Below are 23,382 nucleotides of genomic sequence, written 5' to 3'. Positions count from 1 at the left end.
ACCCCATTTTGCCCTCGGAACAGTCTCAATTCCTCAGGGCATGGACTCTACAAGGTGTCTACAGCGTTCCACAGGGATGCTGGCCCTAGTTGACTCCAATGCTTCCCACAGTTGTGTCAAGTTGGCTGGTAGTGGATCTCCACTCCAAATAGCTTGTTCCATCTCATCCCACAGATACTCAATTGGATTGAGATCTGGTGATTGGTCAGGCCACTGCAGTAAGCTCAATTCACTGTCATGTTCGTGAGAACCATTCCTGGACAATCCTAGCCTTGTGGCATGGGGCATTGCTGAATTTTTCTGCTGAAATTTTTTTTTATTCACAGATGTATACACTGCTGCCACAAAGGGATGCACCTGATTGGTAATGATGTTTAGCTATCCTGTGGCATTGAAATGTTGCTCCATTTTTATCAAGGGGCCCAATGTGTGCCATGAAAACTCACCCCACACCAACACCACTACCCTGCAATGTTGGCATGTGGCATGATTGATGCATGTACTCGTGGTTTTCTGCATACCCTAGTCCTCCCATCAGTGAAACAGCAGGAACCAGGATTCATCAGACCAGGCAATATGTTTCCAATTCTCCAGTATTCTGTGTTTTCGTTCCTTAGTCTACAACCTCAGTTTCTTGTTTGTTGCTGAAAGAAGTGGAACACTTTAAGGTCGTCGGTTGACATACACTATTCGTGTAAAAGTACGACAAGTTGAGCATTCTTCTATGGGTCTTTGGGCACCAATGTTTTCATGGACTGTCAGTTGACTAACTGTAGCCCGTCACTTGCTCTGCACAATTCGTATCAGCCTCCTTTGTCCTCTTTCATCAATGACCCGTTTTCAACCACTGGCCATGCTGTTGGCTGGATGTCCTTTGGGTGATGGACCATTCTTGATACATACGGGAAACTGTTGAGCGTGAAAAACACAGCAGTGTTGCAGTTCTTGACACTCTCAAACCAGTGCGCCTGGCACCTACTACCATACCCTGTTCAAAGGCACTTAAATATTTTGTTTTGCCCATTCACCCTCTGAATGGCACACAAACCCAATCTGACGAGGTGAATCATTATTTAATCTGATTCCTTCCCTTCATCTACACTGATTGAAGTGGATTTAACAGGATACACCAATAAGGGATCATAGCATTCACCTGGTCAGTCTATGTCATGGAAAGAGCAGGTGTTCCTAATGTTTTGTACAATTAGTGTGTGTATATATTTTACCAGAGAAACGTTAATGTCTTTCATATGTCACATGTGCTTACCTAAGTCTTTTTACAGACTTCATCATTGGCAGTGTACAAGATCTTACTGCGAAAAAATGCCATGCTATTGTTTGAGGAGAGCTCCTAACAACAAAACACTTTTTTCACCGCAATAGGTTTGATAAATTCACCTCTGAAGGGAAATGTGTACTTACATTCTGAAATCTTGCTCTGATTTATCATCCAAAGGGTCCCAGAGATAACATGAAGTGTTGTTTTGTTAGATAAAATCCTTTTTCATGTCTTAAAAAGGTCCATATAGCATGCATCGATTTTGTATTCCCACTTGTTCAATTTGTAAAGAAAGGAATCTGTGAAAATCTAACCCTAAACGTTGTTTCAACCAGTCAAATCATGTCCGTATGTATTCCTCAGAGATTTACATCCTAGAACGTAACCAGACTTCACTATATCTTTAGGGGTGTAGTATATCCTATACGACACCAAATTTGGTCAGAGAGCGACACCTTCATGGCACGCCGATGACGCGGCGGTCTACACTTGATCGACTCTAACTTTGTCAAAGAAGCACCAATTGGGGTGAAACAATGCTAGCCAGATAGCCAATGAGCTGGGCTTTACGGGAGTATCCAGAAACCCTGTATCTGTCGCAAAATGTAGCTGCTAACCTTGTGCGACAGCATGCCTTTTCCTTTTGGTCCAAAATTTTAAGAATATTCAGAGTTATGAAGTTATGAAAACTGGTTGTTTTGCAAATGTTGAACTTATAATATGGCTACTATTACTGGAAAAGCTAAATCAAAGTCCAAGTATACAGATTTGACGATATTCTTGCATAAAAATGTAATATGAATGCAAATGTCTCCACGATTTGCCCAAATGTACCTGGGTGACTTCACACTAAATGTCATGTAGTTCGCTGATACTTCAAGTTATCCATCTGAAACTTTGCACATACACTGCTGCCATCTTGTGGACACCATCGGAATTAGAGTGATGGCTAGAATTTTGACTTTTATGTTGCATTTCAAAGATGTTGGTAGAAAAAAATACATTTTTTTTCTCCTTTGTATTTTCTGCTACCAGATCTATTGTGTTATATTCTCCTACATTCAATTCACATTTCCACAAACTTCAAAGTGTTTCCTTTCAAATGGTACCAAGAATATGTGTATTCTTGCTTCAGGGCCTGAGCTACATTTACATTTTACATTTTAGTCATTTAGCAGACGCTCTTATCCAGAGCGACTTACAGTAGTGAATGCATACATTTCATACATTTTTTTTTTTTTTTTTCCTGTGCTGGCCCCCCGTGGGAATCGAACCCACAACCCTGGTGTTGCAAACACCATGCTCTACCAACTGAGCTACAGGGAAGGCTGCTACAGGCAGTTATATTTGGATATGTCATTTTAGGCAAACATTTTAAAAAAGGGGGCTATCCCTAAGAAGTTGTTAAAGCTTTGGAGGACCTGACCAAATTCACATAGACATGTGAGCTATAGATCTCTCATTCTCATTGAAATTAAGTCTAAGAAGCGCAGATTTGTTCTGTGTGTGATTTCTTTGCTTCCTGTTCTTCAGTTTCGTTTTTGCATCTTTTACTTTCAGTTTTGTACACCAGCTTCAAACAGCTGAAAATACAATATTTTTGGTTATGGAAAAAATATTTTGTACACACAATGTATGTCATTGGTTGCAACTGATACTAGATGTCGGCAGCAACCCTCCAGTTGACAGTTCACTCACTGACTTAAGATTCGAACTGGCAATCCTTGGACTGCTGGCCAACCTCTAGCCTACCTGGCGCCCACACCAGACAAACACAATGATATTCTGGGCCGATGGGTTGTGGTATATGGTCAATATACCATGGCTAAGGGCTGTTCTTATGCATGATGCAATGCTGAGTGCCTGGATACAGCCCCTAGCTGTGGTATATTGGCCATATACCACAAACTTTAGAGGTACCTTATTGCTATTATAAACTGGTTACCAACGTAATTAGAGCAGTAAAATAAATGTTTTGTCATACCCGTGGTATACTGTCTGATATACCATGGCTGTCAGCCAATCAGCATTTGCGTGCTCGTCTCAACCTTTGTTTTTTTTTAAACATGACATAACAAAAATGTAACATTAACCTAATAAAAACAGTTCTGTAGGAATGAGGTTTGTGCAGTAGGCCTAATACATTATCACAGCATATTGGCTATATACCTGGCCTACCAATATTGTATTGTCAGACCATATTATATTTCAAAACTCGAGCTTTGATAACAAAATAGATCAGTTTGTGTATCACTTGCAAAGCATAGCTGAGTATAAATTGAAATAATTTGCTTTTTTATTTAACTGGATTGATGGTTAAGGTGCTTTCAAGACAAATGGGAACCTGGAATAAAAACAAGACCGAATCATGGGTTAAGAAAATATTTACCAAATAAACTAAAGTAAAAAAGAATACAAAAATTACATAATAAAATAACAATAATGAGGCAGTACCCTGTGCATATAGCCTCGTTATTGTTATTTTATTGTGTTACTTTATTATTTTTTACTTTAGTTTATTTGTAAAATATTTTCTTAACTCCTTGAACTGCACTTCTGGTTAAGGGCTTGTAAGTAAGCATTCCTCGGTACTACACCTGTTGTATTCGGCGCGTGACAAATAAAGTTTGATTTGAAGTCAGTGATCTTCAGGTCGGAAAGTCGGGGCTCTAGAAAGATGCTTGAGTTTCCTTTCCTATTTTTCCCAGTCGTCTTGAAAACACTGAAGTCGGAAGTCTGAGATTTCCGAGTTCCCAGTTGTTTTGAACACGGCATTAGTCTCAGTGGAGGGAGGGAGAGAAAGAGAGACAGTAAACAGGGCCCTGACAGTACATCTCAGTAAGACAAAAGCAATTGTGTTCCAAAAAGGGTCCAGTTGCCAGGACCACAAATACAAATTCCATCTAGACACCATTGCCCTAGAGCACACAACAAACTATACATACCTCAGCCTAAACATAAGGACCACAGGTAACTTCCACAAAGCTGTGAACGAGCTGAGAAACAAGGCAAGAAAGGCCTTCTATACCATCAAAAGGAACAGAAAATTCGACATACCAATTAGGATCTGGCTAACAATACTTGAATCAGTTAAACAACACATTGCCCTTTATTGTTGTGAGGTCTGGGGTCCACTCACCAACCAACAATTCACAAAATGGGACAAACAACAAATTCAGACTCTGCATGCCCGAATTCTGCAAAAATATCCTCTGTGTACGAAGTAAAACACCAAATAATGCATGCAGAGCAGAATTAGGCCGTTGCCCGCTAATTAGCAAAATCCAGAAAAGAGCCGTTAAATTTGACGCTGGGGCAATTGTGCGCCGCTCCATGGGATTCCCGATCACATCTGGTTGTGATACAGCCTCGGGATCGAAATAGGGTCTGTAGTGATGCCTCTAGCACTGCGATGCAGTGTCTTAGACCGCTGCGCCAGTAGGGAGCCCATATTGTATATATACAGTTGAAGTCGAAAGTTTACATACACCTTAGCCAAATACATTTAAACTCAGTTTTTCACAATTCCTGACATTTAATCCTTGTAAAAATTCCCTGTCTTAGGTCAGTTAGATCACCACTTTATTTTAAGAATGTAAAATGTCAGAATAATAGTAGAGAGAATGATTTATTTCAGCTTCTTTTTCTTTCATCACATTCCCAGTGGTTCAGAAGTTTACAAACACTCAACTAGTATTTGGTAGCATTGCCTTTAAATTGTTTAACTTGGGTCAAACGTTTCGGGTAGCCTTCCACAAGCTTCCCACAATAAGTTGGGTGAATTTTGGCCCATTCCTCCTGACAGAGCTGGTGTAACTGAGTCAGGTTTGTAGGCCTCCTTGCTCGCACATGCTTTTTCAGTTCTGCCCACAAATTTTCTATAGAATTGAGGTCAGGGCTTTGTGATGGCCACTCCAATACCTTGACTTTGTTGTCCTTAAGCCATATTGCCACAACTTTGGAAGTATGCTTGGGGTCATTGTCCATTTGGAAGACCCATTTGTAACCAAGCTTTAACTTGCTGACCGATGTCTTGAGATGTTGCTTCAATATATCCACATAATTTTCCTTCCTAATGACGCCATCTATTTTGTGAAGTGCACCGCTCTTTCCTGCAGCAAAGCACCCCCACAACATGATGCTGCCACCCCCATGCTTCACGGTTGGGATGGTGTTCTGTGGCTTGCAAGTCTCCCCCTTTTTCCTCCAAACATAACAATGGTCATTATGGCCAAACCGTTCTACTTTTGTTTCATCAGACCAGAGGACATTTCTCCAAAAAGTACGATCTTTGTCCCCATGTGCAGTTGCAAACCGTAGTCTGGCTTTTTTTAATGGCGGTTTTGGAGCAGTAGCTTCTTCCTTGCTGAGCGGCCTTTCAGGTTATGTCAATATAGAAATCGTTTTACTGTGGATATAGATACTTTTGTACTTGTTTCCTCCAGCATCTTCACAATGTCTGGTGCTGTTTTTCTGGGATTGATTTGCACGTTTCACACCAAAGTACATTCATCTCTAGGAGACAGAACACGTCTCTTTCCTGAGCGGTATGACGGCTGCGTGGTCCCATGGTGTTTATACTTGCGTGCTATTGTTTGTACAGATGAACGTGGTACCTTCTGGCTTTTGGAAATTGCTCCCAAGGATGAACCAGACTTGTGAAGGTCTCCAACTTTTTTTTCTAAGGTCTTGGCTGATTTCTTTTGATTTTCCCATGATGTCAAGCAAAGAGGAACTGAGTTTAAAATACATCCATAGTTACACCTCCAATTGACTCAAATGATGTCAATTAGCCTATCAGAAGCTTCTAAAGCCATGACATCATTTTCTGGAATTTTCCAAGCTGTTTAAATCCACAGTCATCTCAGTGTATGTAAACTTCTGACCCACTGGAATTGTGATACAGTGAATTATTAGTGAAATAATCTGTCTGTAAACAATTGTTGGAAAAATTACTTGTGTCATGCACAAAGTTGATGTCCTAACCGACTTGCCAAAACTATAGTTTGTTAACAAGAAATTTGTGGAGTGGTTGAAAAACGAGTTTTAATGACTCCAACCTAAGTGTATGTAAACTTTGCTCTTGCTGTTGGTGATTCTCTGGTCCACCTCTACGCAGACAACACCATTCTGTATACTTCTGGTCCTTCTTTGGACACTGTGTTAACTAACCTCCAGATGAGCTTCAATGCCGTACAACTCTCCTTCCGTAGCCCCCAACAGCTCTTAAATGCAAGTAAAACTAAATGCATGCTCTTCAACCGATTGCTGCCCGCACCTGCCCGCCCGTCCATCATCACTACTCTGGACGGTTCTGACTTAGAATATGTGGACAATTACAAACACCTAGGTGTCTGGTTAGACTGTAAACTCTACTTCCAGACTCACATTAAGCATCTCCAATCCAAAATTAAATCTAGAATCGGCTTCCTATTTCGCAACAAAGCATCCTTCACTCATGCTGCCAAATATACCCTCGTAAAACTGACTATCCTACCGATCCTTGACCTCGGCGATGTCATTTACAAAATAGCCTCCAACACTTTATTCAGCAAATTGGATGCAGTCTATCACAGTGCCATCCGTTTTGTCACCAAAGCCCCATATACTACCCACCACTGGGACCTGTATGCTCTCATTGGCTGGCCCTCGCTTCATATTCGTCACCAAACCCACTGGCTCCAGGTCATCTATAAGTCTTTGCTAGGTAAAGACCCGCCTCATCTCAGCTCACTGGTCACCATAGCAGCACCCAAGGCGAGCACTTATTTAACTACAACCAGTAAGCAAGTCGGAAATGTCAGAGTTTCCTAGTTCCGACTAGCACACGAACCGGGCATATACCCAGGTATTTCTATCAGAGACAGAAGAGGAAGCGAAACACCGCGCTTGCTGTTTTTTGTTGTTACTTTTTTTGGTTCAATTAAAGTCAATGAGCTAAGTAGGTAAAGGTAAAAGGTAAAAATCTGTCGTTCTGCCCCTGAACAAGGCAGTTAGCCCACTGTTCCTAGGCCATCATTGAAAATAAGAATTTGTTCTTAACTGGCTTGCCTAGTAAAAATAACGTAGACCAGACCAACCTCCAATTGCATTGGTGTCGATGGGAGACACACCCAGTTAAGTAGACGGGAACTGAAAAAAAAGAAAAGTTCAACGGCCTGATTGAATTATTGCTTCTATTTAGATGTAACTTTTGCAAGGATTCTATGCACTTATTTAAGAAGAGTGCCTTCACGATGAATGTAACACAATAAGTCTGTCTTATTTTATTGATTTTCGATTATCTTATATGCTATTAACCAGTATATAAAACTATAGGCCTACTTAATGAAAATGTGAAATGTCATTATTTCAGAATTTAATCCAGTGTTTCACACTTATTGCAGCAAATGCCAACTTTATCACAGTAGGCCTGTACATACTGAATATTACTTATATTTTTTAATGGTCATTTTATTGAGTGAATCAGTGGCGACCCGTCATTCAGGGCAGGTGGGGCAGAGCCTTTACATGTTTTTTGCATGTTATTTTGGCATTAATATGTGTCACATATCAGTTTGCCAACAATGTAAAAAAATGTCTATATCATTGTTAATAAAGCTGCATACAAACATGGTCTCTTTTTTGTTTTCTTGAGTAAGGCAGCTCCAAAAGGCAGGTGTTTAAGCCTAGCTCAGGCTTTCTGTGGTGATGGGGCAAGACAGCAGAAAATAGGAACATTGTACCGTGATTGGCTGAGCATTGCACCGTGATTGGCTCAGTGTTCTGTCACTCATGGGGACACTATGTCACCTACCTTTAGTAAGGGTAGATATCAAGAATGTGAGCCCTTTGGGTGCTGCCATAGAGTTACATTAGAAGTGTCCTTCTTAGAAGGCTAAAGGTCATTGGCCACAGATAAAATGACGTCAAATCACGTTATATCTACAGTCGCTTTGATTGGACTGATGATGTCAACATCAACCTTTCAAAATCTTAGTAGTCATCATCATGAATCAAGTCGACAATCTACTGACAAATCCTTTTTAATCATTGTCATATGAAGAGAAATAATGAAGAGAAATTATAGATAAAACGTATCGGTGCTCATCGGCCATTGGACATAAACATTACACAAGTTGGAAATCGCAAATTCAACAATGAGTGGTTTGGAAGGAATCAGTGTGTCTAACTGCAAGCATTGCAAAACAATCATTAGCCTGCTATTCAGTGGAGTGGCTGTGTGGTCCCAAGTCTAAGATTAATGGTCTCTTTTCCTAGTTTAAAATGATAAACATACATTGGCCAAGCTGTCAATGAAGCATGATTTGTGCCGCGCTCAAAACAACTTAACTCGGAACTGCAAAATCTGACTTTAGTGAGTTCAAGACAACTGGGAACTTGGGAAAAACAAGCTACAACTGGGAAAATACTTTTAGAATTTTCATCCAACTCAAAATTGTACATTTGGGACTTGGGCCTCTTTCTAGAGCTACGACCTGAAGATCACTGATCGTTATCATGATTCAACTTTTTTCTTTTTCTTGAGTTCCCAGTTGTCTTGACAGAACCATAAATCCAGAGAATGCCAGACTTTGAAAGTTTGATAACAAAATTTGTCCACTTTTCTGTTCAAGTGAGCACAGCACAACAAGGTGAGTCCAAAAATGTATTGTATGCTGATGCATAAATGTAATATGCGAGGGAGATATGTATAATGTAGCTAAAAAAAATATGTTGTGTAGCAAGCTGTTAGTGGCCCATGTGCTTCACCCTAATAATGTTGTTTATTTTCTCTTAATTTCACCTACTGTTCTGACTTGGTGGTGCACACGTAGCCTGTGGTAAGGTGTTGGGACTGCTGTTGGGACTCTGCTGTTGGAACAGCTTTATGTAGGCCCTAACTGTCCCGGGTGTCGTAGGGTAGAGACCAAGACGCAGCGGGAAAATGTACACTCATCTTCTTTATTTGGTGAAGAAGGAAAACACATAAACGTATACAAAACGAACTTGACAGTCTTGTCAGGCAAACAAGAACAATCTCCCACAAAATCCCATGAAAAACAAACTCCTAATTATAGGACCGTCAGAGGCAACAATAACCAGCTGCCTCCAATTGAAGGTCCAACCCCAATTAACTAAACAGAACTACAAAAGACTAGATAGAAATATACTAACAGAACAATGACTAACAAATCCCGGACTAATGAATCAAATACCCCTCTACATAAACACATACACAAAACACACCCTGAACCACATAAAACAAACTCCCCCTGCCACGTCCTGACCAAACTACAATAACAAATAACCCCTATACTGGTCAGGACGTGACAGTAACCACCCCCCCCCCCCAAAAGAAAAATATAAAAAATAAAAATAAAAAAAAAATCCCAAAACTAAAGGGAGGGAAGGGAGGGTGGTAGCCGTGCTACACCGCCCCCTCCCCAAACCTCCTACAGTGGAGGTGGCTTAGGCTCAGGCCTTAATCCCCTACCTGACCAAACCACCCCCACTGCATACCTCTGCCTGAGGCCAGTCACTGAAGACCCTGGACTGTGTGGCGACTCTGGGAGCTCCGGGCCGTGGGACGACTCTCCTGGTTCCGGACAGTCTTGACGAGGCACTGTCGCCGGAAGCTCGGGACGAGGCACTGTCGCCGGAAGCTCGGGACGAGGCACTGTCGCCGGAAGCTCGGGACGAGGCACTGTCGCCGGAAGCTCGGGACGAGGCACTGTCGCCGGAAGCTCGGGACGAGGCACTGTCGCCGGAAGCTCGGGACGAGGCACTGTCGCCGGAAGCTCGGGACTGGGCTGACGCACTGAGAACCTGATGCGTGGGGCTGGTAGTGGAGGTACCGGACTGGGGACACGCACCTCAGGGCTAGAGCGGGGAGCAGGAACAGGACGAGTTGGACTGGACTGACGCACTGGAAGCCTGGTGCTGGTTTAGGAGACCCCAGACTACGCACCTCAGGGTCAGCACGAGAAGCAGGAACTGGATACACCGGGACATGGGTAAGCACTGGAGGTCTGGAGCGCACCTCCTGCACAACCCGTTCTGGCTGGATGGAAATAGCAGCCCTGCACAAGCGGAGTGCTGATACAGGGCGAACTGGGCTGTGCAGAGGCCTGATGGTTGCCGTGCGTAGAGCAGGCGTAGGGTAGCCTGGGCCTAGGAGGCACACTGGTGGCCAGATGCGCTGTGCAGGCATCCTCCTTCCAGGCTGGATGCCTACTCTAGCACGGCACTTGCGAGGGGCTGGGATCGCTCGCACCAGAGTGTGCGTGCGCATGGGCGAGATCGTGCGCACTACCGCATACTCCGGCGTTCTCCACTCCAAATGCTTCCCATAATAAGCACGGGGAGCTGGCTTAGGGCTCACCCTTGGCCCAGCCAAACTACCCGTGTGCCCCCCCCAAAAAAAAAATTGGGGGTGCCTCTCGTGCTTCCCATCGGCGCGTACATAGCTTCATACCGGCGCCGCTCCGCCTTGGCTGCCTCTATCTCCTCCGGTGGGCGACGATATTCCCCAGCCTGGTGCCATGGTTCAGCCCCATCCAGAATTTCCTCCCATGTCCATGATTCCTCTGGGCTCTGTTGCTGCTCCCTCTGCTGCTTGGTCCGTGTTTGGTGGGAGATTCTGTCACGGGTGTCGTAGGGTAGAGACCAAGACGCAGCGGGAAAATGTACACTCATCTTCTTTTTTATTTGGTGAAGAAGGAAAACACATAAACGTATACAAAACGAACTTGACAGTCTTGTCAGGCAAACAGCTAAACAAGAGCAATCTCCCACAAAATCCCATGAAAAACAAACTCCTAATTATAGGACCCTCAATCAGAGGCAACAATAACCAGCTGCCTCCAATTGAAGGTCCAACCCCAATTAACTAAACATAGAACTACAAAAGACTAGATAGAACATAGAAATATACTAACATAGAACAATGACTAACAAATCCCGGACTAATAAATCAAATACCCCTCTACCTAGACGCATACACAAAACACACCCTGAACCACATAAAACAAACTCCCCCTGCCACGTCCTGACCAAACTACAATAACAAATAACCCCTATACTGGTCAGGACGTGACACTAACAGTTTGTGGCCACTCGTTGTCACTTTTATACTGCAATTAATGTATTGTTTAGTGTTGTGTAGTGGCTTTGCTGGCATGCATCCCAAATTATTAATTTTTTGCCCCACCAATATCTACATGCTACAATCGCCACTGGAGTGAATTAATGCAAATTCTGGTCATTTAGGCTATAATAATAGGTCTACAATCTAGGTATTGACAGGCCTATAAAATGTCACTATTCTGTCTTGTTTCATGTTGGGATGTTAATTGTATTTTATAAATGCAAAACCAAATCGACCTGTTGTGTGCATGAAACTCAAAATCAGTTCTACAGGTTTGAAAATGTGTTTATTGTTGCACAGAAGCCCTCTAGGGTCATTGAAATTTTTTTTTTATATTGTTGTCATAATATTTGCAATTGTCTAGCTAGCCTACAGATCTCTTCATATTGAACAAAAAGACTCCACACTCTAAAGAGTTAGATTAAAACAAGTAATTAAAACACTCTGTAACCGAGATGAAAGCTGTGGGGTGCATGCTGTGGCCCTGCTGAGGAAACTATTTTTTCAGAGAATAGAGCAAAATCTCTATCTGGCCCACAAAATGTCCTGGCGGTTTATAGTCCCGTCCTGGCTTCTCTTTTCCCTAGTAAAGGTGCACTGTTGGACTTGCAGTTTCCATTCCCTTCCACTGAAATTATGGGGTCTCTGTTGGTATTGATCTACATTGGGGCACTACCCCCACCAGATCAGGATGAATCTCTTCTCTCTGCTGCAGCTGCTACTTATTTGCAAATGGAGGAACTACAGCAGACTTTATTAAGGAGCCACCTGGACCCATCATCTAAGTCAGACTGCTCTGTTGCAGGTAAATAATCCATCTGTTCATTATTTCAATTGTATAAGAATAAAACACTTTTGGTAATATAGTCTGTGCTACCAGCCATTTGATGAAAAGGAAATGCTTTCAGATGTTCTCTCTCACTAAACAATTTGGGAAAGCACTTTTTGGCATTAGTCTACTGTGCCATGTCGTTTGATGAAGTGAAGACGACATTAAGGTGGATTTCTCTTAAACTCTAATTGAAGTGGTCTTATACTGTACAAGTGACCGTCTTTGTAAATCACATATCTAAAGTAGGCAATGAGGCATTATAAATTGTGTGTTGTATGCACTTAACTGAGTGCTTTACTCATACTTGAGCAAAAAGTGATTTTTTAATAATGAGTAAACAAGCCGACAGTGTTCTATGAAATGGTAATGCTGTGAGTGGCATATAATGAATGATCTTGTTAAATACTACTGTATTACATGATCTTGTTAAATACTACTGTATTACATGGATGTGTTATTTTATTTTATTACATTTATTTCAAAGTAGAAATGAAAAGTGTATACAAAGACAATTTCTATATGTGGATTTAATGAAATGTTCTACACATTGAATACATTTATTTTATATCAATAAAGCCAAGTTTTCTATCCATCCATCATGGCAGAGACAGTCAGAAAAGGCTTGCTTTTTCTTCATTCAGTCTGCTGATGGTAGATTGTTCATTACCACAATTGCCTGTAAAGAAGAAAAAGGACAGAGTTTATCTTAGGCATTCACCTTGCAAGAGAAAGACAAAAAAACATTATGTACACTGTATACAGTACAAACATACCAGAGGAGGTTGGTGGCACCTTAATTGGGAAGGACAGGCTTGGGGTAATGGCTGGAGCGGTTGAGTGGAATGGTATCAAACACATGGTTTCTGTGTTTGATGCCATTCCAATTGCTCTGTTCCAGCCATTATTATGAGTCGTCCTCCCCTCACCAGCCTCCACTGAAACATACACTGTAATAACATAATTTACAGATAAGATTATGTCAGATTCTTTAGGGCACTTAATAAAAATCTAAATGTATTTGATTAATTGCACTGGCATACTTACCACAGTCTACAAGCCCCAGGCTAGGATAAATAAAAGGTTATAAAGTATGTCACTGGCACAGTACTTTACCTGTGTCTTACTGGACCGCAAGGCAGCCCTGGCAAATGCTGTCATCATTATTAGGAGCACCATTCCCACTAAGCTCTGATACATGAATACAGCCTCAAGGCTGAGCAACTGGCCCTGTCAGGAGAGAGAGCAAAATTAAGGGTCTCTTTATTTGGAAAGAATGAGAAAATGTACAGTTTATTAAAGCTATGTTATAAGATGTTTATCCTTTCTTTATTCCATTTACTGGATGTGATTTTAAAGAGATTGTCACAAACCAAATACCCAAGAGAAGAGTGCCAATAATAATTTTTCCAGATAGCAGTGATCCAGTTTCACAACAACAACAGCAACAACAACAAAAACAACAACAACATTTACCGTATGATGTTTACGCCAGGGGACATCAACTCTGGTAGAGTTTGTGATGTCATCATAGTAGGAATGATAATAGCGGTAATGGAAATACTGCATGTTCAGGATGCCTTTAAGGAATTCAAAGAAAGCCACTGTGACCCCCAATATAGAGATGATACTAAGGGCCAGGCTTGCTGTCACCTGGAGGGTGAGAACAAAGAAAATTGTGAAAAAACAGCAAGCACGGTGACTAAGCCTCTTTCAAGGCACGCATCGGAGTAGGATTCTATTGCATTGACAAGCCATACTCTACACAGACCTGCGTGGCATAATCAATCAGAGCTGCAGGAGGCCTATATGCAAATAGACCATTGCATGGAGTATGGAGGAGGTGTGATAGTGTGGGGATGCTTTGCTGGTGACACTGTCTGTCACGTCCTGACTATAGTAAGAGGTTATTTTCTATGGTAGAGTAGGTCAGGGCGTGACAGGGGGTGTTTTGTGTTTTTCTATGTTTTGTATTTCTATGTTTAAGTTCTAGTTTTTCTATTTGTATGTTGTTGTTTTTTTGGTTGATCTCCAATTGGAGGCAGCTGGTCCTCGTTGTCTCTAATTGGAGATCATATTTAAGTAGGGGTTTTTCTTCCTGGGTTTTTTGGGTTATTATATTTTGAGTAGTGTTTGTTTCTCTCTGCGTCACGGTTTGTTGTTTTGTCATTTTCAGTTATTTGTGTATTGCAAAGTTTCACGGATTTAATAAACTGTGGAACTACAACCACGCTGCACTTTGGTCCACTCCTTTCGACAGCCGTGACACTGTCAGTGATTTATTTAGAAATCAAGGCACACTTAACCAGCATGGCTACCACAGCATTATGCAACGATATGATATCCTATCTGGGACTATCATTTGTTTTTCAGCAGGCCAATGACCCAACACACCTCCAGGCTGTGTAAGGGCTATTTGACCAAGAAGGAGAGTGATGGAGTGCTGCATCAGATTACCTGGCCTCCACAATCAACAGATGGTTTGTGATTAGTTGGACCGCAGTGTGAAGGAAAAGCATTCAACAAGTGGTCAGCATATGTGGGAACTCCTTCAAAAGCTGGTTGAGAGAGTGTGCAAAGCTGTCATAAAGGCAAAGGGTGGCTACTTTGAAGAATCTAAAATATATACTGCTCAAAAAAATAAAGGGAACACTTAAACAACACAATGTAACTCCAAGTCAATCACACTTCTGTGAAATCAAACTGGCCACTTAGGAAGCAACACTGATTGACAATAAATTTCACATGCTGTTGTGCAAATGAAATAGACAACAGGTGGAAATTATAGGCAATTAGCAAGACACCCCCAATAAAGGAGTGGTTCTGCAGGTGGTGACCACAGACCACTTCTCAGTTCCTATGCTTCCTGGCTGATGTTTTGGTCACTTTTGAATGCTGGCGGTGCTTTCACTCTAGTGGTAGCATGAGACGGAGTCTACAACCCACACAAGTGGCTCAAGTAGTGCAGCTCATCCAGGATGGCACATCAATGCGAGCTGTGGCAAAAAGGTTTGCTGTGTTTGTCAGCGTAGTGTCCAGAGCATGGAGGCGCTACCAGGAGACAGGCCAGTACATCAGGAGACGTGGAGGAGGCCGTAGGAGGGCAACAACCCAGCAACAGGACCGCTACCTCCGCCTTTGTGCAAGGAGGAGTAGGAGAAGCACTGCCAGAGCCCTGCAAAATGACCTCCAGCAGGCCACAAATGTGCATGTGTCTGCTCAAACGGTCAGAAACAGACTCCATGAGGGTGGTATGAGGGCCCGACGTCCAAAGGTGGGGGTTGTGCTTACAGCCCAATGCTGTGCAGGACGTTTGGCAGTTGCCAGAGAACACCAAGATTGGCAAATTCGCCACTGGCGTCCTGTGCTCTTCACAGATGAAAGCAGGTTCACACTGAGCACGTGACAGACGTGACTGAGTCTGGAGATGCCGTGGAGAACGTTCTGCTGCCTGCAACATCCTCCAGCATGACCGGTTTGGCGGTGGGTCAATCATGGTGTGGGATGGCATTTCTTTGGGGGCCGCACATCCCTCCATGTGCTCGCCAGAGGTAGCCTGACTACCATTAGGTACCGAGATGAGATCCTCAGACCCCTTGTGAGACCATATGCTGGTGCGGTTGGCCCTGGGTTCCTCCTAATGCAAGACAATGCTAGACCTCATGTGGCTGGAGTGTGTCAGCAGTTCCTGCAAGAGGAAGGCATTGATGCTATAGACTGGCCCGCCCGTTCCCCAGACCTGAATCCAATTGAGCATATCTGGGACATCATGTCTCGCTCCATCCACCAACGTCACGTTGCACCACAGACTGTCCAGGAGTTGGCGGATGCTTTAGTCCAGGTCTGGGAGAAGATCCCTCAGGAGACCATCCGCCACCTCATCAGGAGCATGTCCAGGCATTGTAGGGAGGTCATACAGGCACGTGGAGGCCACACACACTACTGAGCCTCATTTTGACTTGTTTTAAGGACATTACATCAAAGTTGGATCATCCTGTAGTGTGGTTTTCCACTTTAATTTTGAGTGTGATTTCAAATCCAGACCTCCATGGGTTGATAAATTGGATTTCCATTGATTACGTTTGTGTGATTTTGTTGTCAGCACATTCAACTATGTAAAGAAAAAAGTATTTAATAAGATTATTTCATTCATTCAGATCTAGGATGTGTTATTTTAGTGTTCCCTTTATTTTTTGAGCAGTGTATTTAGATTTGTTTAACACTTTTTTGATTACTAAACTGAGCAAAAAAAGAAACGTCATCTCACTGTCAACTGAGTTAATTTTCAGCAAACTTAACATGTGTAAGTATTTGTATGAACATAACAAGACTCAACATCTGAGGCATAAACTGAACAAGTTTCACAGACATATGACTAACAGAAATTGAATAATGTGTCCCTGAACAAAGGGGGGGTCAAAATTAAAAGCAACAGTCAGTATCTGGTGTGGCCACCAGCTGCATTATGTACTGCAGTGCATCTCCTCCTCATGGACTGCATCAGATTTGCCAGTTCTTGCTGTGAGATGTTACCCCACTCTTCCACCAAGGCACCTGCAAGTTCCCGGACATTTCTGTGAGGAATGGCCCTCACCCTCACCCTCCGATCCAACAGGTCCCAGACGTGCTCAATGGGATTGAGATCCGGGCTCTTCGCTGGCCATGGCAGACCATTGACATTCCTGTCTTGCAGGAAATCATGCACAGAACGAGCAGTATGGCTGGTGGCATTGTCATGCTGGAGGGTCATGTCAGTATGAGCCTGCAGGAAGGGTATCACATGAGGGAGGAGGATGTCTTCCCTGTAACGCACAGCGGTGAGATTGCCTGCAATGACAACAAGCTCAGTCCGATGATGCTGTGACACACCACCCCAGACCATGACGGACCCTCCACCTCCAAATTGATACCGCTCAAAAGCACAGGCCTCGGTGTAACGCTCATTCCTTCGATGATAAACGCGAATCCGACCATCATACCTGGTGAGACAAAACCGCGACTCGTCAGTGATTAGCACTTTTTGCCAGTCCTGTCTGGTCCAGCGACGATGGGTTTGTGCCCATAGGCGACGTTGTTGCCGGTGATGTCTGGTGAGAACCTGCCTTACAACAGGCCTACAAGTCCTCAGTCCAGCCTCTCTCAGCCTATTTGCGGCCAGTCTGAGCACTGATGGAAGGATTGTGCATTCCTGGTGTAACTCGGGCAGTTGTTGTTGCCTGTACCTGTCCCGCAGCTGTGATGTTCGGATGTACCGATCCTGTACAGGTGTTGTTACAAGTGGTCTGCCACTGCGAGGACGATCATCTGTCCGTCCTGTCTCCTTGTAGCGCTGTCTTAGGCGTCTCACAGTACGGACATTGCAATTTATTGCCCTGGCCACATCTGCAGTCCTCATGCCTCCTTGTAGCATGCCTAAGGCACGTTCACGCAGCTGAGCAGGGACCCTGGGCATCTTTCAAAGTGTTTTTCAGAGTCACTAGAAAGGCCTCTTTAGTGTCCTACATTTTCATAACTGTGACCTTAATTGTCTACCTAAGCTGTTAGTGTCTTAACAACCGTTCCACAGGTACATGTTCATTTATTGTTTATGGTTCATTGAACAAGCATGTGAAACAGTGTTTAAACCCTTTACAATGAAGATCTGCGAAGTTATTTGGATTTTTACAAATTATCTTTGAAAGACAGGGTCCTGAATAAGGGACGTTTCTTTCTTTGCTGAGTTTACATGATTCCATATGTGTTATTTCATAATTTTGATGTCTTCACTATTATTCTACAATGTATAAAATTGTCAAAATAAAGAAAAACCCTTGAATGAGTGGTGTGTCCAATTTTTGACTGATACTGTATATGTTTTTTCCCCCTGAGCTTTCTATATCTCCTATATATAGGAAAGATGCTTCAAAGCCTTATTCCTTATGATTTATTTTTTGACTGTCTTTTTTGCCATTTATGAATGTGTTATTCAATGCGTTTCTTTGGGATTTGGTACTAAAGTCCAAATTCAATATTTTATAAAATCATTATTTTATTTTTTATATATATACCTAAAGGGTCATAAAATTCAAACCAAACGTCTTATACTCAAGAGAATTACATTTCCTGCAGGAAAGTTATCCTGGAACAGGGTGATCAAATTAAGATCTTACATCTGTAATGCCTTTACACTGAATTCCAATTCATGTTACTCACCAATTGTTTTGAAGTATTCTTCTCTGTGAGCACGTATAACAGCCCACAGATCATGAACTGCAAAACAGCGGAGGGAGTGGGTTTATAAATTCAAAAACACAAAACTGTCATGGGAGAAAGATATCATTGATTGGAAGATTTGAAAACTTGGGCTTAAGACTCCAAGTTATGTGTTACTGTAAGTTAGATGTTATGGTATGACATTTGGATTGTCAATATGATAGATTTATATATACACACGCAAGAAATGCATACCAGGATTCCTAGCCAAAAAGAGGTGAAATTCTCCGCAGAGGACTCCAGTGGATCCATTCTCATGGGAATTGCCAAGATGAAGAGTGATGATCCCATGAACAGCATTACTATCTAACCAACCAGACAGAGAAATTATATATTTACACATAAATGACGGGGTATCTGGGCATATAATGTTTTCATTATGAGTAACTGTAGCCTGTTACCATGCTATTACCATGTTATTACCACTTTATTTTGTACTGTAATGTAAAGTGCTACCACTACATTAACGGTAGATCCTCAAATTCAAAGTTTACATTTTTGTCTGCAATGATATCTTGGAGTATTTGTTAACAATGAATACATCAGTTCTCTGTTTCCAGTCTCACCCCAATACTCTTCGGCTCCCCTCTTATGAAGCGGTGCAGGGGTTTACTCCCTCCCACTGTAGCAGAATGTGGCTCTCTTACTCCCCCTGCTGGACTGATGTCAGACACCATATTCACCGACATCATCTGTTGAACGATACAGACCTGTTAAGATCTGTAGGCTTAACAACACAACACTAATAACATAGTAACACAATAACAGCACAATAACAACAATAACACCATGACAACACTGATAACACCATGACAGAGAAACAGAAGAGGGACATAAACAAGATAAGCTTTGATTAAAATAATTGAACCCGTGTGGTTTTATTTACACTTTAAACTATGTGGGAACAGTATAAGAACAGTGGCAAAGCAATCCTCAGAGCAGCCAGCCTTGAAAATACTTCTGTAAAGGGCCAGACCCAATCACAGGGGTCTAGAACTTGGGGAAAGTTCATAAATATGCTATGGTATGCATCACACAAAAACAATCTAGCAACAAATTAAACATTTGAAAAAAACCCCACTGAGCTCATCTTTTATACATTAGAGAATCATCTTAGGCCATAAACTGATAAGCCGATTATAATGTATAGCCGGTTGCTATATGCCTCATCAAACCAAGATAGCCTAACTTTTTAGTGTTTTGAAAACACAATCAGGCTGAGATTAAGTACTAGGTCTGAATCTATAAATCAAAACTAACGAATGTCATAAATAATGTATTATACTGTATTTGTTTGAAGAGAACTGCAATATTCACCAAATAGTTCACCACCAACAAAAACAACACTAGAATTGCACAGAGCACCACAGAACCTATGACATAATATGGTCGTCATGTTCAAATGGACTTTGATTACTTTTGGTGACATATGTAAAGATAAGGATGTCCGATGTGTTGATAAGAGAACCTAACCTGTTACAAATGCACAAATAATTGAATTGCAGAATATTTAACCGATATATATATATAGCATAGAAAGTGGTAAAATAGTTACAGACCTGGCTTGAAACAGAACAGAACCTTGTCGATGAACAAATATTACACAATGGAGGGAGATATTGACACGAGGGAGACGGGTGGATGTGGGGGTGGTTGGGGATGATAGAGCCACAGAAATGTGTTTACAATGAATCTGTCCTGAAACATTAAAAGGAACTGAACACTTTTGAACAGGTTTATTTCGTTTTTTTCATGTTCAATGTCCATCAGTTGAACTTAGAGAAATGACAGAGCTAGTTTGTTCTGCAACCCCAGCTGTTTTCCAACATGAGAGATGAAGAGAGAGAGACCATAGAGAGGAGCAGTGGGGGAGGTGAGAGGGGAGAGGCGGTAGGGGGTTAACAGAAAGCAAAGGGAGTGGGAGGGAGAGAAAGAAAAAGTTTTACACAAGGCATACTTCTATTTGGCGGGGGTTGAGATTAGTACAGTATTCCAGAAGAATGAGGAGAGGGAGGAGAGGGGAGAAGGAGAAGGAGATGGATCATAAAGGGTATAAAGGAATGGCTTGAAGCAATGTCTGTGTGTAACATCCTATACATTCAGGATTCAGAAAATGTTCCATGCAGAGATGCTTTCTGAGCTACTGAACAAGGGAAGAGATCGAGACATATAAGGATCAAGATCAAATTGTAGCTTACCAAACTTTAGAGACTTGATCTGTTGACTAAATCAAGAGGTCATCGATCTGAACTTTTCAACAAACTTAAACTTGGGCATTTCCTCATCACTGAAGCCCTCTTATCTGACGGCTCGTAAATAAGCTTTTCTAGCAATGTACAACTAACCTCGAATTTCATGATACCACCTCAGCCCCCCCCCCCCGCCCACTTCCAGACCCAGCTTCAACCCCTACCCCCCTCTTCCCCAAAACAGCTGTGGAGTAAATAATTATCTTTGCCCAAACTAGTGTAACATCTCTCTCTCCACACACACACACACACACACACACACACACACACACACACACACACACACACACACACACACACACACACACACACACACACACACACACACACACACACACACATAGAAAGTGGTCAAATAGTAAGAGCTGTCTCAAATGTTTGTTCTCTCAGTGCTTCTGTAGGTTTATTGATTATCATTTGACAACGAATAAACAGAAATATCAGGTAACCATGCAACCAACATATCCAATTAAATGTTATTAACTTGCCAATCTATTGCATTGAAAACAATTGAGTATGAGTTAGGGTTGGGTTTGCTTGCTGGTTATGATAGTCAGTGTAAATGTGTGTCATATCAAAGTTCAAGTTGAATAGATGGCTGTAATTTACTGTAATAGTATCAGCTAGACCTGGCACATCGGCCAAGGGGTCATATTGCCCTCTCAAATTCTTCTGAGTGAACAACAGGGATATTTTTCGTTCTATGCTAATGATCTGTGATACCGTAGTAAGTTTATAAAGTGCGTCCCTGTATTTGTAATTCAGTTGAAAATCACAAAAACCTTAAAAAAAGATATACCTAAAGAGTCTAACTTGGATGAATAAATTACATAAAAACGATTTATAAAAAAAATAAATGACTATAACTACCTATATTAACTATCCCTGAGGTTGAATGCTTAACCTTGGCCAGTCAAGTATAGAAGAAAATCTACTTTGTCATGTCATGTATAATGGATAAAGTCAATTCAGACATATTGATTGCTCTAATAACTTAAATTGTTTTGTTAAATCAAAAGGTCTTCACTTCCTCATGTCCTACATCCTTGGCAGGATTGTTATATATATATATACTGCTCAAAAAAATAAAGGGAACACTTAAACAACACATCCTAGATCTGAATGAAAGAAATAATCTTATTAAATACTTTTTTCTTTACATAGTTGAATGTGCTGACAACAAAATCACACAAAAATAATCGATGGAAATCCAATTTATCAACCCATGGAGGTCTGGATTTGGAGTCACACTCAAAATGAAAGTGGAAAACCACACTACAGGCTGATCCAACTTTGATGTAATGTCCTTAAACAAGTCAAAATGAGGCTCAGTAGTGTGTGTGGCCTCCACGTCCACGTGCCTGTATGACCTCCCTACAACGCCTGGGCATGCTCCTGATGAGGTGGCGGATGGTCTCCTGAGGGATCTCCTCCCAGACCTGGACTAAAGCATCCGCCAACTCCTGGACAGTTTGTGGTGCAACGTGGCGTTGGTGGATGGAGCGAGACATGATGTCCCAGATGTGCTCAATTGGATTCAGGTCTGGGGAACGGGCGGGCCAGTCCATAGCATCAATGCCTTCCTCTTGCAGGAACTGCTGACACACTCCAGCCACATGAGGTCTAGCATTGTCTTGCATTAGGAGGAACCCAGGGCCAACCGCACCAGCATATGGTCTCACAAGGGGTCTGAGGATCTCATCTCGGTACCTAATGGCAGTCAGGCTACCTCTGGCGAGCACATGGAGGGCTGTGCGGCCCCCCAAAGAAATGCCACCCCACACCATGACTGACCCACCGCCAAACCGGTCATGCTGGAGGATGCTGCAGGCAGCAGAACGTTCTCCACGGCGTCTCCAGACTCTGTCACGTCTGTCACATGTGCTCAGTGTGAACTTGCTTTCATCTGTGAAGAGCACAGGGCGCCAGTGGCGAATTTGCCAATCTTGGTGTTCTCTGGCAAATGCCAAACGTCCTGCACAGTGTTGGGCTGTAAGCACAACCCCCACCTGTGGACGTCGGGCCCTCATACCACCCTCATGGAGTCTGTTTCTGACCGTTTGAGCAGACACATGCACATTTGTGGCCTGCTGGAGGTCATTTTGCAGGGCTCTGGCAGTGCTTCTCCTGCTCCTCCTTGCACAAAGGCGGAGGTAGCGGTCCTGCTGCTGGGCTGTTGCCTTCCTACGGCCTCCTCCACGTCTCCTGATGTACTGGCCTGTCTCCTGGTAGCGCCTCCATGCTCTGGACACTACGCTGACAGACACAGCAAACCTTCTTGCCACAGCTCGCATTGATGTGCCATCCTGGATGAGCTGCACTACCTGAGCCACTTGTGTGGGTTGTAGACTCCGTCTCATGCTACCACTAGAGTGAAAGCACCGCCAGCATTCAAAAGTGACCAAAACATCAGCCAGGAAGCATAGGAACTGAGAAGTGGTCTGTGGTCACCACCTGCAGAACCACTCCTTTATTGGGGGTGTCTTGCTAATTGCCTATAATTTCCACCTGTTGTCTATTCCATTTGCACAACAGCATGTGAAATGTATTTTCAATCAGTGTTGCTTCCTAAGTGGACAGTTTGATTTCACAGAAGTGTGATTGACTTGGAGTTACATTGTGTTGTTTAAGTGTTCCCTTTATT

The 23,382-nt window shown here is 42.5% G+C and overlaps 1 protein-coding gene across 3 annotated transcripts; it reads right to left on the bottom strand.

The window, feature by feature from the left end:
* Window positions 1-12,689: 12,689 nt before the first annotated feature.
* On the bottom strand, window positions 12,690-20,802 carry LOC115153454 (membrane-spanning 4-domains subfamily A member 15). 3 transcript variants are annotated; one of them, XM_029698912.1, is made up of 7 exons: window positions 20,688-20,802; window positions 19,056-19,181; window positions 18,685-18,795; window positions 18,430-18,486; window positions 13,714-13,890; window positions 13,354-13,467; window positions 12,690-12,916 (listed from the first exon to the last, which is right to left on the bottom strand). In XM_029698912.1, exons 2-7 carry the CDS (start codon window positions 19,179-19,181, stop codon window positions 12,878-12,880), a joined length of 624 nt encoding a protein of 207 aa, XP_029554772.1. In that variant the 5' UTR covers window positions 20,688-20,802; the 3' UTR covers window positions 12,690-12,877. The 3 variants fall into 3 exon arrangements, with proteins under 3 accessions (XP_029554772.1, XP_029554773.1, XP_029554774.1); XM_029698913.1 differs by lacking the exon at window positions 20,688-20,802 and adding an exon at window positions 20,049-20,187; XM_029698914.1 differs by lacking the exon at window positions 20,688-20,802 and adding an exon at window positions 19,807-19,829.
* Between the last annotated feature and the right edge of the window lie 2,580 nt (window positions 20,803-23,382).

Source organism: Salmo trutta, chromosome 18, assembly GCF_901001165.1.
Source record: "Salmo trutta chromosome 18, fSalTru1.1, whole genome shotgun sequence".
NCBI classification, from domain to species: domain Eukaryota; kingdom Metazoa; phylum Chordata; class Actinopteri; order Salmoniformes; family Salmonidae; genus Salmo; species Salmo trutta.
This window is presented reverse-complemented; position numbering and strand designations above follow the sequence as displayed.